Here is an 18,327-nt window from a genome sequence, read left to right on the forward strand (position 1 = left end):
TCATGGCCAGCTTTTTACATACTATTTAAAGGATACCAAAGTGAATCACTCTTCTAGAAAAAAATAAAACAAGGAAAATGTATTTAATTTTGAGGCCCATAGAGGTTTCTCTTGTGTTCTCTTTGAACTGGATTTTATTTTATATTGTATGGAATTTTCTTTTTAAAGCCAAACTGTTGAGATTAAACTATGAAAAGTACGACATTTTATTTAAGAAATTGAAATGTTAGTGTGCAAAGTATTTGCTGGTCTCAATATTTCAAACCTGTAATTTTTAAAGAATTCTCCTGACACTAGACTATGACAAATTTGAAACGTTTGACTTTAAGTTTAAAAAATATGTAAAATATTGATCTTTAGCTGAATTGCACCTAGAAGCCTGACCATACATTCTTTAATTTCAATTATTTTAAACTGTACCATTTTAAATTGTCACCAAATACATATGGCATTATTGTTAATGTTATTAAATGTGACATTCTTGAATAATTAATAATCCATTTAAATCATTTTTTAAAGATTTTATTTATTTTATTTTTTCCCCCCAAAGCCCCAGTAGATAGCTGTATGTCACAGCTGCACATCCCTCTAGTTGCTGTATGTGGGACTCGGCCTCAGGATGGACGGAGAAGTGGTGCCTCGATGCGCACCCGGGATCCGAACCCGGGCCACCAGCATTGCAGCGCGCGCACTTAACCACCAAGCCACAGCGCCGGCCCATAAATCATTTTTTAAAACTTAACAAGGGAAATATAATTACTCAGCAGTCTTTTTATACTCTGAGACCTGCGGTTAGCCGTGGCGTGGTTAGAAGCCAAAATAAAAATAAAAAATAAAGTAGTTCTGAAGAGCTTTTTTCTTTTTGTAGAAGACTATTGACATTCTTTTGCCTTCAAAGTGAAATCGTATTCAGAGTGGAAGTGAACTGCAATCTCCATTGAGTGGAGCTGTTGAGAGTTTAGGATTAGAATGATCCTTTGTTCCAGAAGACCATCATAATGGTGCACATTTAGACATCAAAGCATTACTTTATGAGCACAGGCATGTTTTAATGTCCTATTACAGTTTGTAGACCTGTTTCTTTTGATAATGAAGATGTTGTGTCATCAAGCCTAGCCTGGCACATACAAAACATATGCTGGCAGGTTATTAAAAATTTCAGCTTCTTGATGAAAGACTATCCTGCAGGCTAAGAGTCCAGAGAAAGACTCCATTCTGGGAGAATTATTAGAAATGAGAATATGACTGTAAGCACTAAATTATGTTAATACTTACAAATAGCATCATTTGCATAGCAGTTTATGACACGATACCATGATTTTGCTCATTGGTATGTTGTAGGCAACAGATTAAAAACAGTGCTGTTATGAGAGTTTGAACAGTTTTGAGATTCTCTTGTGTCTTATGCAGATATTGGTTTTAGATGTAGGCATGATTCAGTGTAGACCCAAGGATCTAATATAAAGGTTATCTTTTTTTTCTAGCTATCTAATTTAGAACCAGAGTTTTTTGACTGGTTGCAATTGAGATTTGAAACAAAGTCATGGAGTCAACAAACGCTGAAAAACTATAGTCACATTTAAAAAATCAGTACGGACATGTAGGTGATTTTAGGAAAAGCAGAATGTTACATGATGGCCACAATGAAAACAGAGCACAACTCTCATTTTTCTCATGGTGTTCTGGTACCAACCTTATTCTCCTGATCCTACCAGCTGACAAAACCTACTTCCCCCGCAGGTTCCAGTAAACCCACTCACTTCAGTACTCAATGCTTGTTAAGGTTTAATAAATCCACACACTTGGTGCACACTCCAAACTCCCCACTGCCCAGTCAGGGGTACTTCTTTTCGTTTAGAGGGATAAAGGCTTAAGCAAAGGAAGGCAGACTTGTAGGGGAGAAACCTTCCTGGACACTCACATAGGACAGTGTAGGGAGATTCAGGTAGACAGACATTCACTGTGATACCAGTCCTTCCTGTGGCTTTTTCTCCCTTTCTTCTTGTAAAGGGTAAATCTTCCCTCCCTCATTCCTGGGAGACTGGCTTGGCGGCAGTGATGCTACTGGTGACGCCGCTTTGCAAGAAAAGATCTTTGTAGAACAATTTCTCATGTGAAAAGCTAAGCCAGCTTGCTTTTGGGTTTCTCTGTGCAGCCCTTATTTGGGCCTCTGTTACTCTGGATGGACAGTGTTGGATGTGGAGGTCTTGGCGTCACAATTTTATCACTTATGAGAAAAAGGAAATTGAACTGACTCCTGAATGCTACTATATAATATTGCAGTTTTAGCCCTTTGCAAGAGCAGTTTCCCCTTTACTTGTACTTCAGGGCACTTTGTTAGACATTTGATATTAATTTGGGGATCAAATTAATTTGGGGATTTTATATATATATATATATAATATTAGTCATATATATATACATGACTAATTCAAGGCACTCAAGCCTAGGAAAAATAGAATAAACCACAGCAATTATTTTGCTTCCTTGTAGAACTAAATCAGCAAACAAAATACACTATTACAAAAGAGAACCATCAACGAATCAGTGCCTTAGAACTCTCTACATCTCCATTGTGAAGACCTCCATCCGTTAGGATGGCCTTGTAACTGGGTCATAGGAGACACCACAAGATGGCTGAGCTTAGTGCCTTCTGTGGAGGTTAGCAGGAATTTATTAGGTCATCCCAAAGAACCATTAACCTGTAACCAAATAATTTTTTAGAAAAGTTAAAAGATAATATAGCAAGATTAAAGAAATATTTAACCAAATAAGTACATAATCACTTTTCCCAGAGTTGCTTTCACTTTTGTGTATTAATTTCCTAATGTGCTGCATTTATTTCTCATAGCTACAATAATAGTGTATATGCTATTCAGAAATCAGATCTTAAACATTCTCCATGTTTACATGTAGTTGTCACAATTAAAGGCTACATAATGTTCCCTCATATTGATGTACTCTAATAGAGTAAACCTTGCAACTAAATTGGAAATTTAGCTTATTTCCAGCTTTCCTTTTTTTGGTGGTGGTGGTGAGGGAGGAGGGAGGAAAGATTTGTTTGTTTTTATTTTGGGTTTTGGGGTACACCTCTTTTTGCTTCTGTTGAGTCATTTCCCTAGGAGAAAGACCCAGGAGTAGAATGCTATATGGCTCTTGTTACATACTGCCACAGTACTTTCCAAGAAGGTAGTACCAATTTCCAAAGCTACTAGCAGAGAATAAGCATAGGTACTAGTTTTATCACCACCTTAACAGCATTGGATATTATGAACTGTTTGCACTTTTATTTTAGATGTCAAAATGCAACTTATAATTGTTATTATTTGATTACAAGCAAGAGATAGCCTTTTTTCATGACCTTATTTGTAAGTTTATTATGTATAAAAAAAAATACAACATCTTGGTATTAAAAGAAAATCTCGGTTTTCCAGGTTAGAAAAAAATGTAGAGTATCATTTTTCCCTAATCATTAAACTACATATAATTGACTATTCGTTTTTTATATTTGTTTATTTTTATATCTTAAAATCTTGACTTCTTAGATTATCCTTATATATTTAATAGTTGCCAGAATATTGGCCTATACATGAGATTAAGCATTTTGTGGATCCATGAATACACTGTTAAGGTTTTGACATTTTCCATATATTTCATAATAATAACAATAATAAATAGCATTGTAGAATACCTGCTGGGTGCTAGGCTTTGTGCTAAGCACCCTACATGAATTGTCTCATTCAATCCCAGAAAAACCCTGAGGTATTTACTTCCACACCACTTTGATGAGGAAGGTGTTGTTATTCTGTTTACAGATGGAGAAACTGATGCTTGGGAAGTTCAGTGACTCGCCCAAGTTCACATGGCTAATAAACAACCGTGCCTAGATTGGAACCCACATCCACTCCTCCTGGTCCAGCACTCTTGCCACACCGAACTGAATCCACTTAGAAAAGACCCCGTGTTTGAAAATCCCAGAGCAGGGTTCTCCCTCAGGTCCCTGCCGTTGTGACCTGCTGCCCTTGTGGCAGGTTTTCTGCTTTGTACAGAGACTTTTGTGAAACACAAACGTCCCTGGAATGCAACAGCCCTTGCTCTCAGATTTCTTCCCCTTCCTGCCTTACAGGGGAGCTGCTGTCCAGTTCCTGAAAGGCAGCGAGCTGGGGGAGGTGGAGGGCCGGCGGTATACACACCTCAGAGCTTCAGAGGAGGAGGAGCCCTGTCCTGGGGTCCCTAGGATTAGGCTTTTGCAACCCAACCGCCTCACATGCCTACTCATATGCACGTGTGTTGAGAGTGAGATTTTTTTTTTTTCTTGGAAAGGAGATTGACCATGAGCTAACATCCGTTGCCCATTGGCCCTGAGCTAAGATTTGTGCCCATCCTCCTCTATTTTATACATGGGACGCCGCCACAGCATGGCTTGATGAGCGATGTGTAGGTCCATGCCCAGGATCCAAACTGCGGACCCCAAGGTCTGCACCCGGGATCCAAACCTGAGAACCCCGGTCCACCGAAGCAGAGTGTGGAACTTAACCACTATGCCACCTGGCTGACCCCCATGCATGGGTGTTGACAGTGAGTTTTAGATATCACCCTTTGACTGTTCATGGGAGTGACAGACTTTCAATGCCTTCCTCAACTACCATGCTCCTTTTAGTGAGCCTGCAAATTCTCAAAAAGCTTTGAGAAGCCTATCTTCACAATCAGATGCAGCATTAAAAATACGGTGAGCATTTAAAACCCTGTTTTTTGGATAAGCAACCAAATACTTTGTTTTTGGTTTTTCAGTCCCCTGTTCCAGGTTGACATGGTAAATTCCCTTTGAAGAAGAATGAGTGCTGGAATAGGCTGGTCTGAATAATTGAACATTCAGGGATAACTAAGAGGTGGTCTGGGTTGGGGGCTTCCATGGCCCAGGCACACTGAGGTGAGACTCCCACACTCACTAGAGGGAACCGTGGGCAAATCTCCGCAGCTCTCCAAGTCGCCATGTCTTCATCTGTAAATAGGGATAATATTAGTACCTGCCTCCTGGGGAGGTGTGAGAATGAAATGAGATAACCCTTGTAAACTGGCTAGCATGTACTTAGCACATAAGCCTTCCAGAAGTGCTATCTGTTATTATTATTGTTAATATTACCAGAAAATTGCATTACAATTAAATACAAGTAACATTGAACAAGTACATACAATTTAATCTTATTTTGGTGATTCAGAAGGTCTTTTAGGCATCTAGAATATTGTTCTATGCATCAATTGTCATTATATAGGATTGTGGCTGTTGAAAATACAGAATGTTGACCCAATTGCTCCTACCTAATGATTTACCCAGATAATGCCTCTCAAAGAATAAACCTTGAGAGTGTCCTGGCTTCTTATCATTTGAAAAGAGAAAATAATTCCAATTATTTGAACTTTCTACATGTCAGATAAAGAGGCATTGACCTGATAAAGTAGAGATTATTCTGACCACAAGATTGAGACCCAGTTGCTTCATTTTTTGGTTCCAGTTGGTGTCTTTTCTAATTAGTGTAGCAGCACGGCACCACAATCATTGGAAAGTCTTAATCATTTACATATCTTTCCTTATCTCTGAAAATGACTTAGAATGTTTTCTTCCAGTTCAATGGTTATTTTCATGAGGCTGCCAGGCTTGGGTCTGAGGTACTTCTCTGTGCCTGAGGAAGATGACAGGAGAAGGAAAATTGCCTCCCCAAGTTAAATGAAAGCAGAGTCCCCCTTCCGAGGACCTATAATAATCAGCTCTACAAGCTGTTGGTTTGTGTGTCCTATTGATTTAATATGCTTCTAATCAGTACATAAAGCTATGGGCCTGCAGTGTTAATTTTTCATATGCTTACAAAGTACCCTTTGATTTTCTGTCACACGTTAATTACAGCGTTTTGCCATTAAATAGGAAGCTTTGTGTAAACTAATTACTAGGTAATCATTGTCTACTGCAAGCGTGCTGTTTGTACCTTTTATTTTATTCTAAAAATGCACAGATCTCACAGTCTGGAAACACTCTACCTTCCAGCCATTAGCTCTCACTAATTCATAGCATTATTGTGGTGAGAGTGTAGGAGTTGTAATTGTTGTGGTATCAGAGCTGTTAATTACCGGAGTAAACAGTTGAAATGGTGCCAAGGTCTATTGTACAAGGCAAAGAAAAGGAGGTTTAAATGTTACTCCCACCATCTGGGGACTGGGGGAGAGGCAAATGCTTGGGAACAGCAGTGAGGCACTATTGCCGCCTCAGCTCCAGGGTTGGCCGCCATATGGATCCGGAATATTTTGAATCAATTGAATTTAACTGCCAGTTTTTCGCAATAACAGCATGGAAGAAAGGAATAAAGCAAAAGATGAGAGGAACGAGAATTGGTTAGTGTTTTCACATCCAGGAAGTCCCCGTTGGAGTTCTTTTGGAAATATCTCCTTTGCTGGAAACCACAGAGCAGGCAGGGATATTTGGAATGGATTCAGAATGAGTTTTACTCTCCTCTGCCCGAGACTGCGCCATTTGCTTCTGGTCGTCTGACTGCCACTGAGTGGCACAGTGAGAGAGGGATGCCCTTGAGAAGACTCGGACTTTCATGCAATTGTGCCAGATCAAACAAACATCCTCACTTTCGGAATTCACTAATTTATTACCCTGGTATTTTAATGAGCATGGTCTATACCAAAATAATAATAATAAATATATAATGCTATTACATCCACCTCAAGTATATACATCTGCACATATGAAAATATCAAAGAAAGTATAGCTCTTCACTCTGATTAAGAAAAGTAGATGCTTGCCCATTCCTTTTGTATAAAATTAAAATATAAATTCTCCTGATAGTCTCTTACTTCATTCTACAAACTCTCCCCCATTACTTGAATGAAAAATCAAGTCCAAAGAGCACGTTTTCTTTTGTTTTTAATTTTCAATTAAAGAGTTCTTATTAGCATATGCAATTTTCTCCACCAGTGATATTTCTTTAACTGGAAAGAAAGAAACCTATTACCAATAATAATAATCATGGCTACTTCCACTTATGGTTGATTTTAAAACTGCATGATTTCTGCTTGAAAATATTGCATAATCTTTAAAACAGTCATATGTATTTATTTGATGTCACTCATATTTAATATAATTTCCTTTAGAACCATTTTCCAATGTTAAAAATATTTTTTAAAAATCAGCCACTTGCTGCTGTAACTACTTTTTAGTATCATTCCCAAAACATGAACATATTCTTCTTTTTTTAAACCACCCTGGATTATTTATTTTTAATTGTTCCTTTAGCAGATGTTGAAGTAATTCAGAGTATAGTGTAAACAACTCCTTTAAAGAGAGAGTTCACAGACCACCACATACACGACGAACCAAGGACAGTGTTTGTTGGGCTTTTATGGTGGCAGTTTTGGCCCCCGGGGGAAAATTTTTCCTGCTTTTGTGTATGTGCAATGTTCAGTTAAGAATTTCAAGAAACGCTTAATCTTTATCTATTGAAACTCCCAGCATGCAGTGCGACAGGGTGAGCCTGGAAAGAAAACCATGGCCCCCTGTGGTGAGGGGGAAAAAGAAACAGCAGTTTAAGTGCTGGAAAGTTGAAAGGGAATGAACCTTTCCAGTGTTTCTGGTCGGGGCGAAGCAGTTGTGCTGAGCTTTGGAATGGAGGCGCGACATATGTGCCTCAGTTGGACAAAACACTTCTCAAGTCAGACCGGCTGCTAGGCCTGCACGTTGGTGCAAGGTGGAGGCCTCGATAATGAGGGACAGACTCCTCGAGAAGCAGCGAGTGGATAATGCTACATAAGTATGGAATTATATACCGCGTTTTCACCATTCTGTTTAATGAGAGCCGCCACCGCAGCGAATCACTTGCCACACAGCCGAAATGGGCCATTAGCTATCAAGGGAAAATTGTCTTTGCCGCTTTCAGCAGATGGAGCAAATATTTTACAAAGCAATTTTACATACCAAAAACATTTGTGTGCCTTGGTAATGTTGGCTGTTTTACATTATGTTACCTTCTACAGCAGCATAATTTTCCATCTCATCGAAGGCAAAGTTGGCATTTTTGATTTTTAAATTCTCAATTAACAATTAAACATGGAGTATTAAAGCAGTCCTTAAACTTTAAGTAGGTGTGGGAAGTAGTTTATGACTTGCTGAAGACATTTTCATTTTTTCTTCATCCTCTCAGCATATTTTTGCACTCTAAAGAGGGACCCTTTCTAATGATCTTAATGGAGACGAATGAGTGAAAACTTCACTACGGTTTGCAGAATGAGAGTAACCAACGCACAGCATTTGCTGGCTTTAAAATGTCCATCTTGGATTGTGGGTACACTGTTCGGCCCACCCATTTGTATCAGTTTGAAGTGTTTAAGCTTCAAGTAACAGAAAATCCAACTCAAAATGGCTTTAAAAACAAAGAGAATGTACTATCTCAGCTAACTGAAAATCCGAAGATGGGTCTGGCTTCAGACCAGGCTTAATCCAGTGGCTCAATATCACGAAGCACCCAGTTACTTTCCATCTCTCCTCTGTACCGCTCATAACGTCCCTCCATCCTAAGGCTGGCTGTCCTCAGGGTTGCAAGATGGCTGCCATTAGCTTCTGGGGCTTGCCCTTGGTCAAGGCAATAGGAAGAAAGAACATCTCGCCAGGTAGCATTCTCAGAATAAAGCATAAAGTTTCCTTCTCAGAAGCCCCCAGCAAGTGCTTCCTAACACTTGATTGGCCTAATTGGGTCATGTGCCCATCCCGAACCAATCACTGTGGCCAAGCTATGGCTTTGCTAACTGGGGGCCCACCCTCAGAGCTGAGGGTAGAGTCACTCTCAATCCATTTGTTAGCTAAGAATGGGGTGGGGGCAGTTCCTGAAAGGAAATTTGGGACATCATTACCCTGAATGAGGGGACAAAGATGCTAGGCAGCCAACAACAGATGTCCACACACACACTACCATTTTTTCATAAATTTGACAGCACAGACTTACCATCACATGTGGGTGATCTAATCTGACCCAGATTGACCGTTTATGCCCACTGATGGCAGTTGCAGACACAGATCCCATCACACTATGGCATACTGGTAGCAACTGGATTTCAATCCCAGGTTGCTACTTGATGGCTGTGTGACATGAAATGGGAATGATAATAACTACTTCAGAGAGTGGCTTTGAGATAATAAATATTAAAAAAAAAAAAAAAAAAACCCTGGCACAGGCCTGCCACATGATAAACTTTCAATAAGTGAGAGCAATTATTTTACCTAAAAAATGACTACAGTGGTAAAATGTTATCCTCTGCATAGCAAAGCAACCTTTCTAAATTCACCCTCAAATTGGAATCCCTCCCTTCTCTCCATCTCTGTGCCAATAGCCAATTCAAATCCTGAGCACCTTTCATGATACCCCACCCTTTATCCTCTGAAAGAGGCAGCAGGGGTGGTGGAGAGGATGCTCCCTGGAGTCAGAGGCAGCCAGAGAGCTCCTGCGGCCTCACTGTGTGAGTGTAGAAGTCCCATTCCCTCTTCTGTTACATGATCCCTTTGTCATAGATGGTCCCTATGGCCCTTTTCAACACTGACAGTCTTGCTTAGTTTTTTAGGTCATTGTCCTGCCCTGACCTTATGACACCCTCCATTCCTCCATTTAGGGATATCAGAAGCCTCTATAAAGCACAATGATCAGGGTAGGTCCCTTGGTTTCTCTTTTGAAAACCACCAAACAATGTCTGAGGTGAGCGATTGGAGGGGATTAGCCAAGAAGTTATTTTACTTAATTCATCACTGCAGATCCAGCAAAGAAACTTCTAAATAAAATGAGTTTTGGTGGGATTGATATTTCAAGCATTCCAATTCGTATTCTTTCTTCTTCCTCTCCCATCCTCCTCAATATACTTACACACATGCACACACACACACACACACACACACACACACAGAGACATAGAATGTACTTGGGAAAGTTAACTCTCTGGAGTTTGAAGTAGCTTCAGTCATTGAGGGCAGTATTAAATTGGATGTGCTAGCGGCTTCCCCTGAGATATCCTGAATTTCCTTCAGTCAAATATCTCTTCCTTGAAAATTACACTTTCTTGATAGAAAAAGAGAGAGAGCTGAGAGGCGAGGCCCATGCTTGGTGGACAAGACTTTCTAGGATGCATTGGTCAGGCTGATGGAGGCCCTATGCCTTCCGCGGATATCTTGGAACTCTCCAAGGTCATGACTACTGTCGATGCACCCTGAGGGGTAAATGTGGATACTAGACAAAGAGTAACAAGGCTGTGCAGTGGCACAGATGGGGCTGAAGTTTCTCCCGGATGGGAATTGCTCTAGAGCCATCAGCTCCAGGAAGGCCAGCAGCTAACGTGCATTGCCAGAGCCGGGGCAATCATGATGGAAAGAAAAATCTGGAATTCTGATTTTTTGCAAAAAGCAAAGTGAATTTTCCTAACATTTGTTTATCATCCACAAGGTATATACTTTCCTTACCACACCCCCAGAGTCGTTAGCTCTAAATGACCTGCTCATGTGGATGACAGGATCTCTGGCACATGGACTCCGTAGTCCATCGCCTTGATGTGACTCACGGAAAAGAAACTTCCTAACTACTCATTTCACAAGTTTGTAAGGTAGAGAAGATGCCCCCCAGTTGCTGGCTTATAACAGACATTATATAGAGAGAGATATAAATGTAGATGTAGATATAGATGTACATGTACATATACGTATACATATACATATACACATACATATACTTTGGGAGGGTGAAAAAGATGGGAAGAAGCAAACTAGCAGTGGTTCCCCCAACTCCGTTGTTTTCTGTCTTCAGTCACGTGTTGAAAATCACCCACTAACAGAGTCTGACAACTGGGAAGTGGTCTTACACAGCCTCTTCACTCTAGCTGCCTCTGCTTCCCATCTGTAAAGCAGAGAAGTAATACTGTGCTGGCCGCCCTCGGAGTGTGGCTGTGAGGACCCACTGAGAGAACGAACGTGAGCCTGCTGTGGCAGGAGGAAGTGTTTTACGAACACTGTTCTGATGATTCACAGCAACTTACGGGTTTTCCTGGCATGCTTGTGTGTGTGTGTGTGTGTGTATGTGTGTGTGTGTGTGCGTGCACTCAAATTTATTCTGAACAGAATAAGCCTGAATAGCTACAGACCTCCCTTTACCAGCATCTGTCCTTAAAGTTGTGGTAATTGTGTTTGAACTATGCAAAATGATAATCACTAGAAAGCAGAAACTGCCCCCAAAACTGAGCTTCTGACATCAGTAGGCCCTCTGTGAGCATTGAGCCATCGTTGCTCCTAAGGAAGAGGGTGATCTTGGTTTGTCACACCACTGCTGTGATGGAGTCCTTTGCACCCAGATCTGAGGTCTGGCCTCACCCGCCAGTTCACAATCAGCGTCTGAGTCCCCAGCAGACACTGTGCTGTTGAGGGTGGTTTGGGGGGGATAAAATGAAGCTCTTACACAGAATATCCGTTTGCTGCCCTTTCCTGAATGTATGAGCTGCAGGTCCTGCTGTATTTTTTTTGTCGGGTTAGGGGGCAATTCTCTCTTCATTGATACCAAGGCCATTCTTAGTATAATCCTTATATTTCCCATCAGATGCTTTCAAAATAAAGAAATAAACTGAACAGTTAATACTCCCTCCATATTCCTCTCCATATCTTTTTCTTAGAGAGTTAATCATGGCCCCAAGCTGCCTCTGTGTGTCTCCGCATCCCTGATTGAACGTCACCCCACCAGTGCCTTCAGCTGTGTACTTCTCATGATGGGACACAATTCGTCCTCCAGATTCCCGCAGCACACTTTCCCCTAGCAAACTTACCCCCTTGCTGTGGCTTTGTGCACAGTGTAAACACTGTGGACCAAGGCAGAATGGCTGGCTGTGTGAGCAGAGGCAGTGGCGGCAGCCTGGCACAGTGTCCAGATGCCTCACACCAGCTGCAACCTTATGAGTTAATTATTGGCCCTCACATAGCATGTTGCATCTGAGGTGACACTTCATAAATGTCACCTCATTTATCTTCCCAATGCTCCTCAGAGGCAGGGAATCCCATAAAATCCAGCCAAGAAGAATTGATGGTTCTTAAGTGGTCATCCCCCCAGGTAGGCTCCTGGGCAGCAAGGAGGGAGCCTGTTGAGAGGTTTCACATTTTCTCTGATTCTGTAACTTCAGCTGTTCAGGGCTGGGTCCCTATGTTTACCACCACCATGATTCATTCCACAGACATTTAGTGTTCCCTATGTGGACGTCTGGGGAGACTTAGCTCAAAGCCACTGACCATGCCATTAAGGAGCGACCAGGGAGCTAGACAGCCTGGAGAAAGCACTTCCAACTAGGGTGGCAGAGAAGGCTTCCTGGAGGAGGTGTGACCAGAATTAACTCAGAAAGCATGAAGAGGAATCAGCCAGGGGAGGAAGAGGAGGAAGAAAGGCAGAGGAAAGAACTTGAGCCAGGGCAGTTTGGGGCGAAGCCTGGAGCTGGAGAGGAGAGAAGTGAGGCTACGTTAGGAATCGGACCCAGTCACAGAAGGCCTTCTGCGTGCGTCATGCTGAGGACCTTCAACTTAATCCTCAAAGTGTTGGAGATCTAGTTTTAAGATTTAGGTGGCAAGACTTCCACCTATTCCTTCACTGGCTCCTCTCCATCTCTACTCATCTAAAACACACAAACACTTTTTCCCCCTAGTCAGTTACTTAAAAGGCCTGACATTCCGTAATTTTTTCCCAATTGTTTTCATTGTGGTAAAATACACATTACATAAAATTTACCATCTTAACCATTTTTAAGTGTACAGTTCAGTGGTATTAAATACATCCATAATGTTGTGCCACCATCACCGTCATCCATCTGCATACCTCTTTTCATCTTGTAAAACTGAAACTCTGTACCCATTAAATGCTAGCTCCCCCTCTTCCTCTCCCCAGCCCCCAACAACCACCATTCAACTGTCTGTCTCTATGATTTCTTATACTCTAAAGTACCTGTAATTTCTTGATATATGGAAGAGTGAGTGAATGAATGAATGAGTTCTGCTTGATGTCTTGATGTGAATGGCCACATAGCAGATCACTGGGTAGGTGGTTCAACACCTTTCAGCAGCAGGGCAGAAAAGGCCCTTTAATCAAGGCAGAACAAAGAGGAAGTCTCCACTGTCCCCACAGGGAAAGGGCCTGGCCTGCGAGGCTTCCTTCCTGGACACTTGGTTTTCTAAGCAGGAATTGACAGCCATGCTTCATCGTCCCACTTTGGGGCACTTCAAGAATCACGGACAATTGGTCTTCTTCAATAGAGTAGAATGGTTTTAACTGAAGCAAGTATAAAACCAAAAGAAAGATGGGTTTGAGGACAGTACTCAAAGAAGGAACAAAGAGGGGGTCCAGGTTGTTGGAACCGCGTGTTCTGTGTGCTTGTTTATGATTTAGATGCGGGGCTTTGGGGAGAGGAGGGAATGCAACGTAAAGAGCAGAGGAAACATACATTGGGCAGGATACGAAGCGGGAAGGCCCACTGCTTGGACAGCAATTTCCCTGCCTCCACCTCCCAAGGCAGAGGCCTGATGCCTAAACCGGCTTCCCCAGCCCCTCGTAACGGACCTCTCCCAGGGAGTCACCCTGAACAGCGTGGGCCGGGGCACTCCCCCTTTCTCATTGCATTTGTGTTTTACATGTCAAGCACTTACTAAGCTAACTAATGAGACTCTCCCACCAGTATTTTCTGGGTATTTCAAAAATTATCCAGATTATTTGGACCTGCCTAGAGCATACTCTCAGATGTTTGTCTTCTACTGTAGTTTATCAGAGGGCACTGGAGCCAGAATGGACCAGATGCTCCAAGGAGCTAAGTGGGGTGGGGGTGGAGGAAAGAGGACAATCACGTCTTAATGTCAGGGAAATTGGAAATAAATGAGTATACAGATTATTTCTAAGATTCCTCCAGCTCCGCCTGCCAAAGCTGATTCTCTTCCGATTCCTCTGAGTTACGGAGTGTTCACTCATAGATTGAGAATTTCCCCAGCAACCCAAAGCAAGCCTGAGTTTTTCTTGTCAGTGTCTCATATTTTGAATATGAACTCTGCCCATCCAATGGTCTTATATCTAGTGCCCTGCCCTACTTCTGGCAGAAAGAAAAAAAATAAGAGAGTTTTAGATTGTCTAAGACTAGCCAAAAAAAAAAAAAGTCCTGGCAAACCAAGGCTTTTTATATCAAAAAGCCAGGCTTCTTATTTATCAGAGGGTTTCCTACTGTTTCCATTTTGACAGGAGGCTCTGTAGTTTGGGGTTGTTTTATGATGATGTGGGGCCAGCCTCACATCTGGTCAGATGAGGCTGTGACCTTGTGGGGAATGTCAGGTGACTGAGGCCAGGCCCCCTCTCCACCTCACTCTTCCAACCTGCCCCCACCTAAAATCCCACCTTTACAACATCAGCCCATAGTTTAAGAATTTGATCCCACAGTCGTAGTATGTAGAGGCCCCCCAACAAGGAGGAAAGAGCACAGCTTAAAGAGATGGAGGTGCCAGAGGAAGACCCTGCCAACTCCATAACTTCTCCCAGGGTCAGCCCTGTTAGGGTCATAGAATAAAAATCATTCGGGTCTGAAGGCTCTTAGGGACAAGATAGTTAACCCCACATTTTATGTAAAGGGAAACTGAGGCCCAGAGTGGGGAGGCACATTGCCCAAGGACACTCAGCTGGTTAGGCCACAGTGGGTCTGAAACCGGGGTATCCTGATGCCCGGAGAGAAGCCTGCCTTTTAGAGACAATGATTCGTATCAATATTTAGGGGCCAAATCACTTTGAAATATGAAAAGCTGAAATGGCTGGGAAAAGTAGAGACAAATTTCAAAATGGCTTTCTGACTCTGGGTAAACAGTAACCACATTTTTTTTGCCTGTTGGAGGCCTGGTTTTTAATCACTCCACAAGCAGTTTTCATTTCTGTAGTAAAATTGCTTGTGGTTCTATTTAATTTGTTTCTGCAGGAGCCAGCTTTGGCGAAGATCTCCGAGGAGCTGGCGGGCATTTTAGCACAGCACGCACAGCCAGTCAATGAGAAACGGTTCCCGACGTGGAGGAAATTCCTCCAAACATTTCTCACTCAAGGTAAATAAGACTGGAAAATTTCTATTGAGGATTAGCGGACACAACCTTGAATTCTAGTTTTGGGTCAACCTGGGGCCAAGTTAAATACCTTGTATCTCTTGTGTTGATTTAGAAAAGTGCTCCTGCAAGCAGACTTTTTTTTCTTTTTTAAACTTTGCCAAAATATTTATCTTGCATTCAGCCTCTTAAGTGAATAGGAACTGAGCATACCAAGCATGACATGCGTAGCTAAAGATGCCAGTCCTTTCTTCGCACCACAGACTGCTCCAGAGGTGTGGGCTTTGGAATCAGATGTCCTGGGTCTGAATCTCATCCATGACCTTGAGCACGTTTCTTAAACCCTCAGAGGCCCAGTTTGCTCACTTACTTTACAGGGCTGTTGGGAGGATTCAATGAAATACAGATATGAAAGTTTCTAGCATGGAGCCTGACTCAAAATAGGTCCTCAAGAAATGTTAGTTTCCCCCTCCATTTTCTAGAAGAGCAGAAATGGTCTCGCTTCCAGTTCTAAAGATTTTTATTTTATTTTTTGCCCCCAAAGCCCCAGTAGATAGTTGTATGTCACAGCTGCACACCCTTCTAGTTGCTGTATGTGGGACTCGGCCTCAGGATGGACAGAGAAGCGGTGCCTCGATGCGCACCCGGGATCCAAACCCGGGCCGCCAGCATCGCAGCGCGCGCACTTAACCACCAAGCCACAGGGCCGGCCCTCGCTTCCAGTTCTAAAGGTAGAATTTCTAAATAAGGATCCTCTACAGTCCCGGAACAAAACCAGCCTCCATTCCTCTTGTCATCCTCCTCCTAACTTATCCTCATTTTCTGAGGACATTAGGAGGTCTGCGGATGAGGGGATGAATGGAGCGAATGATGCCTATCCCCAGTTGCAGAGGTCCCTGTGGGAGTGCGACACTGAGGCACGCCCGTGCAATGCCCTTGCTCTCTAGGAGGTTACGGTGTAAGGCAGATATTCTTATATGCTTACCCACAAGAATGATAAGAGGAGGATAGTATAACAGATTATGGAAGGTACCTTTCCACTCTATTCACTGCCGTCAAGTGATAATAATATTATATTAACATTAATATATAATAATATCATAATAAAGTTATATCAGATGCTAGCAGCAATAGTACAATGATGATAATAACACATACGAAGCACCAGACACTATTCTAAATATGTCTATTAACTTATTTGATCCTCCTAACAACCCTATAAAGTGGGTACCATTGTCACCCTCATTTTATAGAGGAGGGAAACTGAGGTACAAAAAATTAAGTAACTTGCCCCAGATCACTCTGTTATTGCATAGGAGAGCCAATTAAATGCTACCCCTGTGTTGATCCAGGAGTCTTGGGTGGAGGCGATGGGTGTGTTTATGAAGGAACACATCTTAGCTCAGTGTATGAGACAGCATTAGAAAGGACAGATCTGTTGGTTGTTGGATTACACTGGCTGGGCAGGGTGGGTTGTGGGGTGCAACAAATACTTTGCTAGCGAATTATTTAAGCAAGAGGTTGGATGGCCAGCCATCTAACAAGAAGGCTGAAAAGGGGTTCTTCACTGGAGGGGAAGAAGTGGGAGAGGTTATGCTGTGTGATCTCCAATGTCCTCTCAAATCTAAATTTCTATGATTCTACAAATTTCCACATGCACTCACTGACAGAAAAGTAAAACGGAGTCAACCCCATGCATAAATGGAAGAAAACAAGGTACCTGCAACAAAAAATGGTCAAGAAGAGAGATTTTTTCTTTTCCGTTTTTTTGTGAGGAAGATCAGCCCTGAGCTAATATCCATGCCAATCCTCCTTTTTTTTTTTTTTTTTTTTTTTTTTTTGCTGAGAAAGACAGGCCCTGAGCTAACATCTATTGCCAATCCTCCTCATTTTTCTCCCCAAAGCCCCAGTAGATAGTTGTACGTCATAGTTGCACATCCTTCTAGTTGCTGTATGTGGGACGCGGCCTCAGCATGGCCGGACAAGCAGTGCATCGGTCCACGCCCGGGATCCGAACCCGGGCCACCAGTAGCAGAGCACGCGCACTTAACCGCTAAGCCACGGGGCCGGCCGCAAGAAGAGGGATTTTTTAAGTTCAGAGGAGAAGACCACGAAGATCTCCAGGTTCATCCAGGGAGGATGTTACGGCTTCCAGATCTCCCGAGGTCAGCCTGCACACCTTCCTCCAGCCTATTTATTTTCCTGTGAGCTTTGTAGACTAGAAACGGATTTCCCGTCCACTGTCTCCCCCACGCTGCACAACCACGAGCTTAGGCTTTGCTTCAACTTCCTGTTCATCTCTATCCTTTCCTCCTTTCTTTCAGTCATGTTGTAAACACAGAGCTTATGAATGGAAGGCAGAACAAGCCTTATTGAGCCCACTTCATAAATGAAAAAACAGGCTCAAAGCTAGGAAGTGACAAGGACAAACTCACACAACAAATACATGGTGATGGGAAGATAGATCCTATAATTTTAGCCCATCTCAAAAGTCCGGTCCCAGTAAGTCATGTGTTTTCAAACCTTTGCCCAGCTCCGGGCCCAGCGCATACATCAGGCTCTGCATAAATGTTCACTGACTAAGCCAGGCCATCCCCCCAGGTTTCCTAACTCGAAGGCCACCGTCTCCTGCCATATTCCACTATCTCCTGTTTCATTTCATTTCTACTCTCTCAAGTGTGCTTATGGCCACAAAATGTGCTACAATTTGATTTCTACATTGTCATAGGATTATATCAAAGGCAATACATTTTTTTAAAAGAGGAATTAATTGCTTTGAAAGGAAAAAAAATTAACAGTGAAAAGATGGTGGTCATGATGCTGAGAAGACAATACAAATAAGCTACTTTGAAGTAAAAATAATCTTGTAGGTACAAAGGACAGTGTGTTTCCACTGAAGCACCATCTTTCAAAATATAGGTGGTGGCTAAAGCCACAAAGTTATTTGAATCAGAGAGCCCAATAGGTTTTTGGGCTTGTTTTTGTGGATTTTGTTGCATTTACCTTGCAAAATCCCCAACAACTGGTATTTAGGTACAGCACACATTAGCAGGCCTGATTTGAAGAAAAGGACATCTCAAACCAACCAAGTAGATAAATCAGTTTTCCTTCTGAAATTCAGCTCTGTTTAGGGCCAGCTCCAACCAAATGTATAGACATTTAAGGAAAATGCCTTTTGTAGAAAGCAACAGATGGCTGCATTTGAGAGT

At 42.3% G+C, this 18,327-nt stretch overlaps 1 protein-coding gene across 1 annotated transcript in view; it reads left to right on the forward strand.

Annotated features, from left to right (window-relative positions):
- The window catches only part of IQCH (IQ motif containing H), a 195,093-nt gene that overhangs the window by 126,229 nt on the left and 50,537 nt on the right, over positions 1–18,327 (forward strand). Inside the window, 1 exon segment of the mRNA XM_014780852.2 lies at positions 15,001–15,121. Within this exon segment, the coding sequence (XP_014636338.2) occupies positions 15,001–15,121 (121 nt within the window).

The sequence above is a fragment of the Ceratotherium simum genome, chromosome 3 (genome assembly GCF_057802395.1).
Source record: "Ceratotherium simum simum isolate JZ-2026a chromosome 3, ASM5780239v1, whole genome shotgun sequence".
NCBI classification, from domain to species: Eukaryota; Metazoa; Chordata; class Mammalia; order Perissodactyla; family Rhinocerotidae; genus Ceratotherium; species Ceratotherium simum.